General features: G+C 40.6%; 1 protein-coding gene across 1 annotated transcript in view; it reads left to right on the plus strand.

The window, feature by feature from the left end:
• Window positions 1-554: 554 nt before the first annotated feature.
• dact4.L (dishevelled binding antagonist of beta catenin 4 L homeolog) overlaps window positions 555-7,792 on the plus strand; it is a 13,014-nt gene continuing 5,776 nt past the window's right edge. Inside the window, exons 1-2 of the mRNA NM_001096125.2 lie at window positions 555-1,330; window positions 7,020-7,173. Of these exons, the coding sequence (NP_001089594.1) occupies window positions 746-1,330; window positions 7,020-7,173 (739 nt within the window). The 5' untranslated portion in view covers window positions 555-745. The remainder of the gene's footprint in view (window positions 1,331-7,019; window positions 7,174-7,792) is intronic.

Below are 7,792 nucleotides of genomic sequence, written 5' to 3' on the forward strand. Positions count from 1 at the left end.
CCCCGAAATTGTCTGAAATTGAGGAAAGTCACCAGAAAATGCGAGATTACGGAGCCCAACTTTTACCCGTTGCATGCTGGATATTGTAGTCTGACATTAAACTTGGCAGGCGGCAAATTGTTAAACAAAAACTACATTACCCAACAAGCATTGGGAGGTACAGGCTTGGCACATTAGGGCAACAAAAAACTTTGGCTGGTTTCCAAAGTAAAAGCAGCCCAAATCCACACCTTGGCTAGTTTGTACTTTCAAAACCTGCTTGGACTTTACATTAGTAGCCCAATTTGGCTGGAAATCGAAAAACCTGGCAAACCCTGGATACTACACAGTTTGTGTGAAGGTGCAAAGCATATGGACTATCACTGGCCACAACACACGTGTGGCTCCAATGATCCCGCCCCTTTCTACAAGCCTACCAATCTGAGGCTCTTTAACTCCAGCACCGCCCGTTGCGATGTCAGAGGAATTAAAATTACAGGCGCCTGGAGTTCGGACAAAGACATTGGATGAGGCTGGCGCATTCATTGGTCGGGAGGGGTGGCGGGGGGCCTTTGCTGACCTCCTTGTCTTAGTGGACTTTGAGCTGTAGGTCTGACCACCCCCCTCGCAGAGTCTGATCGCACTTTCTCAGAGCAGCTGCTGCACATACCCGCCTGCCGGCACCTTCTGGCTCGTACCTCTTCGGATAGCGGGGGTGCTGCACATCCTCATTGCTGGGATACTGAGGTTCAGAATTAGTGTTCCGATGGGCCCTGTCCCCCCAACCTTCCCGGGTAATGGTTCCGACCGGCTGTGGCTGTGCCGGTGGCTGGAAGCGAATGCAGCGAGTCTGCGGGATCTGCACGTCCTGAAGCGGGAGGCAGAGGAGCGGGTCATATGGGCCCTGAGCGGTACCGATGTGGATAACGGATTTCAGTGGGAAAAAAACAAGATCAGGAGTTCTACCCACAAGCAAAACCCTGACTGGACTGGAGGCAAATGTGAGCTGCTGGGAGATGCGGGTCTGGTTGCGAATGAGCAGGGACACGTGATCCAGCGAGAGATAGAACAGAACCTGAGCCGACTAGGAGCGCTTGAACTGGGACCCGACCATGGAGACGGGGAGCGCTTCGCGTGTGGCAACAGGGAGAATGTGCCCAAAAGGACGTTGAGAGCTTCAGAGTTCCCTACTGATGGAACAGCCCAAGCCCAGGACATTCACCTGCCGAGATCTAGGAAAGCAGAAGCAAACGTGACCCAGGAGCTCGTCAGGAGAGGGACAGCTGAACTAATCCCTGAGACGGGGGAAGAGGTTCAGTTAAAGAATCCAGATTGGATGTGGGACAAGGAGGTGAGTAGAGTGGCCTCAGATTTATACAGGGAACAATGTACCCCCTGCTGTACAGTATAAGGATATTACAAATCCTTAGTGCATCGACTTGCTCCCCAGACTGGATCTTTTCAAGTACTTATGTTTGTTTGAAGCCTTGAACCCAACTACAGCTGTATGAGGAGCTGGACTACTAATATAATATTGTGAATAAAGTACTCCCTCTTGTAAAATATAAGGATATTATAAGTTACCCAGGAGTTTCGAGGCTGAAGGCTGAGTGCTTTTATACAGGTCATGGAACTCTGAGGTAACTTCTAATATCCTCATATTTTGCAACAGGGGGTACTTTATTTATTATAATACACAAGTTTTAGTGAGTCATGTGACAGAAATGACATCACTACTCATCGTTTATAACTGATGACATCAGAACTCACCGTTTATAAGGATATAATTTACAAGATATTCATGGCTTTTGTGTATTATAATATAATAATAATAATAATAATAATAAAATAATAGCAGACCAGTGGCAGCAATTTATTGCTATTGGTCAGGCAAATTCTAATATCCTCATATTACATTTCCAGTAAGTCCTGTGAGGCAAATGACAAGCAGCAAACTAATGGCATAACCAAGCACCATTTACAAATATATATAAATAGTAAATTATAAGGATATTATAAGGAGGAGTAGTTTCATGACCATATAAAAAGACGAGGCCAAAGGCAGAGTGTTTTTATACAGGTCATGGAACTCCGAGGTAACTTCTTATATCCTCATAATTTACAACTGGGGCTAATATATTTATTATAACACACAAATTTCAGTGAGTCATGTGACAGAAATTACATCAGAACTCACCGTTTGTAACTGATGACATCAGAACTCACCGTTTATAAGGATATAATTTACAGGATATTTATGGCTTTTGTGTAGTATATAGTGAATAAAGTACCCCCTATTGTAAAATATAAGGATATTATAAGTTACAGAGGCGCTCCATGACCATATAAACGCACAATGACCAAGACCGAGTGTTTTTATACAGGTCATGGTATGCCGAGGTTACTTCTAATCCTCGTATTTTATTTATTATAATACACAAGTTGTATTGAGTCATGTGACAAAAATGACATCACTACTCATCGTTTATAACTGATGACATCACTAGTCACTGTTTATAAGGATATAATTTACAAGATATTCATGGCTTTTGTGTATTATAAGAGTATATTAGTGGCTCTAGAGTATTATATACAGTTTAGTGGATATTAGTGGCTCTAGAGTATTATATACAGTTTAGTTGTGCACCGTCTCTTGAAGTTCCATACTACCAGTAGCAGTGATAGGCTTGTGAATAGCCTTGTCCTTACTCACCCGGGAGTGTATACACTTGTGCTTGTCACTTTAGATAAGAGATGTGTGTGTTTGTACAAGGTGTGTAGGTTTGTAAAGGTTGTGCGCTAGGGCAAAGTTTTCCTCACCCATAGTGCCCCAGGCCCTGTGATATATCACACAACTGAAAGCCAGGGTCACATACCATTATTTCCTACAGAATAAGCCTGACCTAGTTTACACAAGTGATATCCGTTGTCTCAGAGGGAGAACTTTCTGAGCAGTTTGTTGCCAGCAGATTATTTTGGTTTGTCTCTTGGAAACCCCGTTAACTGTTTATTGGGGGGCTCTAGTACAGGCATTGTAAACTGTAAGCCACTGAGAAAAATACACTTTTTTCTTTTTTACGTGGTGTGTTCCCACATGTTAGTCAGAGGATGGACGGTCTGGCCAAAGCAGGTTTTAGGTTACAGGTGCAGCTTTTGCAGTGACTTAATTGGTTACCATTACATGGTAATTTAACTGGAATTTACTACCTGTAATGGATTTAATAGTACTTGCATAACAAATGAGGCACAGTCATTAGAGTTAAGCTGGACACTCAATTTTCCGAACATTCTGGTTAAAATATCCCATATCTGTGTCTATCTATCTATCTATCTATCTATATTATACACACAAAGATATGGGACATTTTAACCAGAATGCTCGGGACCTGGGTTTTCCAGATAAGGGATCTTTCCATAATGTGGATCTTCATACCTTAAGTCTTCTAGAAAATCATGTAAACATTAAATAAACACAATAGGCTGGTTTTGCTTCCAATAAGGATTAATTATATCTTAGTTGGGATTAAGTACAAGATACTGTTTTATTATTATAGAGAAAAAGAAAATAATTTCAAAATTATTTGATCATTTGTCTATCCGAGGCGGCTATTCTGTAATTCAGAGCTTTCTGGATAACGGGTTTCCAGATAATGGATCCCATACCTGTATATGTGTGTGTATGGGATCCAGAAACGTGTTTTCCAGAAAGCTCAGAATTATGGGAAGGACATTATAATGAAATAATCCAAATTTTTTAAAACAATTTCCTTTTTCTCTAATTATGAAACAGTAGCTTGTATTTGATACAAACAAATATAATATACATACATACATACACACGCAAGTTTGTCTGTCTCCCTGTGAAACAGTCAGTTTAGCCAAACTACATTTGATGGCCAGCCTTTGGGGTTCATAAAGGAGGGGCATGGCCAGGGCTGTATTTGTCATATAGGCCACAAGGGGCAGGCCGCTGGTGTCTATAGTATATTAAAACGTGTCGGGCATTTTTGAATTGAGTGGTGGGGAAATGTAAACCTAAATACAGCCCTGGGCATGCCATACTTCTAATCATCCTTTTACTGTATATAGATACTTTAAATATACACAAATTCCTTTTACCCTAAGAACAATCATACCAAATCCTATCATCCAAGACAGTCCAGACTAAATAATTCTTGAGCTGGCAAATATGTAGAATTTTTCACTTTCTCATGGACTGCCAGGTCTAATATTCAGCTGATGATGGCGTTAATGGAAGAGTCAGATGCGTCCAAAATTCAGTCCCTAGCAGCGAGCAGTATCCTTGATTGTGTTTGGAACCCTTATGTCACTCCAGTCGGCTTGGTGGATTTTCGGGCAAAATGCAAAGTGTCCCGTTTCTTCACCGAAAACTAGTTCCAGACGCAAAAGAAGGGGATACTGCTCGCGGTGAGGGGCTGAAATCGACCTGCATTTTTCAGCAGAGCCCTAGCCCAAAGGCATACCCTTTTTTAGAATGCAGTGTTTACTTTTTTTTTTTCTTTCTTTACTTTTCTACACTTTTTGTCCTTGCATGGGGGGAATCCATTTCCCTGACTATATCTGCTTCCTTTCTGGAGACAATAGAAGCCTATCTTGCTTTATGGCATGGATTTGAGATATCATCTCATGATCACTGTCCCTCGAGACAAAGCAGAGTCAAATACCCTTTTATCTGACCGGCTCATAAACATTTACTCACAATACAAAACTTTCAGCACTCGCTGCTCCTTCTGTTTGTCCGTAAGATCAGGGTCCTCATACCCCCCCTCAGTCCAGCCTCCGCAATTCAGCCAAGTGGGGCAATAAACTTAAGGAAAGCACTCCAGCAGCAATTCACAAAAAGGTTCTTATTTCATTGTGAAGCACTCAGAATATATATGTCAAACTTCCTGTATTCTGATGTATATATTGGCTCCATGGCCCACAGAAAAGCTGTAACACTATATAATGTTTTTTTTCCTGCTGTAACCAACAGACTATTGCTGCGAGTCACTGATACATTTCCTTGGCTCCAACTGGCTGATTCCAGCATAGGCAGCGAATGGCATAAACTGCAGACAGACAGCATGGTGGAGTTGTGTGCAGTAGGAATTTAATGTTCGGCTAAATTACAATAAACCATTTTTATCTGAAAACTTTTAAGAAAAAAAAAATAGTGATCATCTCATGGCTTGAACAGTTTTTTTGTTTTTTCTAGAATAATTTCTAGTATGATGTAATTGGTGTTCAAAGCTAACTTACAGATGGTCTTGATTTATAAATCTTTGTGGTTTTAAGGTATTTTATCTTTGCAGTATCAATTCTAAACTGTTATCGGTTGCTGAGTTTGCATTTCCCTTAGCAACCAGACTGTGGTTTGAATGGTAGTCTGGAAGATAAATTGGAGAGCGAGCAGTACAGGTATGGGATCTGTTATCTGGAACTCTATACAAACTCACGTGCACACTCAGGCCCTTTCTGTACGGTCACGCTTGGTGCACAGCTCTTCAGGGAGACGGCCCTCCCAAAATATACTTGAAGAAAGTAAAGCAGGCTGGCACACAAAGCTATTCAAACCGGGGTGCAACCCCTGGTACGTTTATTGCGTCACAACGTTTCGGGGGCGTGGCCCCTTCGTCAGGTGACGAAGGGGCCACGCCCCCGAAACGTTGTGACGCAATAAACGTACCAGGGGTTGCACCCCGGTTTGAATAGCTTTGTGTGCCAGCCTGCTTTACTTTCATCTGTTATCTGGAAACCTGTTATCGAAAAAGCTCAGGATGACTAAAGGCTGTCTCCCACAGACTCCATTTTATCCAAATAAGCCAAACTTTTAAAAATAATTTCCTTTTTCTCTATAATAATAAAACTGTATATTATACTTGATCTCAACTAAGATATAATTAATCCTTATTGGAAGCAAAGCGAGCCTATTGGGTTACTGTTTATATGATTTTCTACACAAATGTTCATAGAAACACAAAAGTCATTATTCCTCCAACCACATATCTACGCTATCCACAAGGGATATAGATAGATAGATAGATAGATAGATAGATAGATAGATAGATAGATAGATAGATAGATAAAAAATAGTGGTGAGCACAACTTTCCCTTGTTTGTTATAGTTATACAGGATCAGTGACCAGCTCCATGTTGTAGCTCCCACCCCTCCCAGCTATAGTCAGGTGATCCCACTGGTGTCTAATAAAAGGGCAGCCAAGTTTGGGAGTTTTACTTTGAAAGCAGCAAGTAAGTTGCAGATAAAACTTAGTCCCTTCGTAAAATGTATAATGAAGCAATAGAATTCTTAATGAATCAGATAAAATTGAGCATAGGACTGGCCAGATATGGGATGACTTTGACGTAGTTGGCCAGCTTAAATATATTGCAATATATGGACAAACAATCCCTGTGTTGTTTAAAGGGTAAGGCATTTTTTAGTAGCAGTATGCACAAAATGTCGCTGTCTTAAATATATTGATAATGGTTGAGTGCAGAGGACCTCTTGTAGTTGACTCTATATATATATATATATATATATATATATATATATATATATATATATATATATATATATATATATATATATAATGGAAATCAAGTGTTTACATGATTTTCTAGTAGACTTAAGGTATGAAAATCCAAATTACAGATAGATCCATTATCGGAAAAACCCAGGGTCCCCAGCATTCAGGATAACCGGTTCCATATCTGTATAATATCAGTGTCTATATCAGTACTGTGCAAGTAGTGGGATGATTATATTCTCGCACTGTTTGTTTAAGCACTGGACTGTATTAAAATTATAAGCTTTAACCAGTTTGGGCCCTTGGATGGCCATAGACATGACATCCTCCAGGCATTAATTTGGACATCCTAGACTCGTAACACTAAAAATAAGATGGATGTTCCCTTTAATAAACAGTTTATGTTGCCGTGTTGGCTTACCAAGACACTGTAGTTGCCCCTGATCATATCTATACAGAAGACATTACAGTAGCCATCACTAGTTTTACAACATTCTCTTCTCTTTTCAGAATTCTGCAGTGCTGCCACCAGACACTTCTGGACTACACAGAATTGGATCTGGATCGTGGGTCCCACGTCTACGACTTGGTAGCTCTGGGGTAACCAGCGACCTCCTCTTTTTTAGGAGGCTGAGTGGGAATTCCCTGTCGACACCTAGCTCAGGTACAGTTTCTAACTCGGGTACCGTCATGGGGATGTGACTGATCCTTGCAAACAGGATTCCTAAAGATTCCAGGCACTTTATGAATGCAGGTATTGGATCCGTTATCCGGAAACCCATTGTCCAGAAAGCTCCAAATTACGGAATGGCCATAGACTCAATTTTATCCAAATAATCCAATTTTTTTAAAGTGATTTCCTTTTTCTCTGTAATAATAAAACAGTAGCTTGTATTTGATCCAAACTAAGATATAATTAATAGGGATGCACCAAATACGGGATTTGTCCAGGATTCAGCCTTTTTCAGCAGGATTTGGATTCGGCCAAATCCTTGTACCTGGCCGAACCAAATCCAAATTTGCATTATGGGCGGGTAGGAAAATCACGTGACTTTTCGTCACAAAAGAAGAATTTTTTCCACGTTTTCCTTTCCTGCCCCTAATTTTCATATGCAAATTAGGGTTCGTATTTGGCCGAATCTTTCACTGGGGATTCGACTGATAATTCGACTGATAATTAATAATAATTAATCCTTACTGCATGCAAAGCCAGGCTATTGGATTTATTTAATGCTTATATGATTATCTAGTAGACTTAAGGAGATCAAATTATGGAAAGATCC

Source organism: Xenopus laevis, chromosome 4L (genome assembly GCF_017654675.1).
Source record: "Xenopus laevis strain J_2021 chromosome 4L, Xenopus_laevis_v10.1, whole genome shotgun sequence".
NCBI classification, from domain to species: domain Eukaryota; kingdom Metazoa; phylum Chordata; class Amphibia; order Anura; family Pipidae; genus Xenopus; species Xenopus laevis.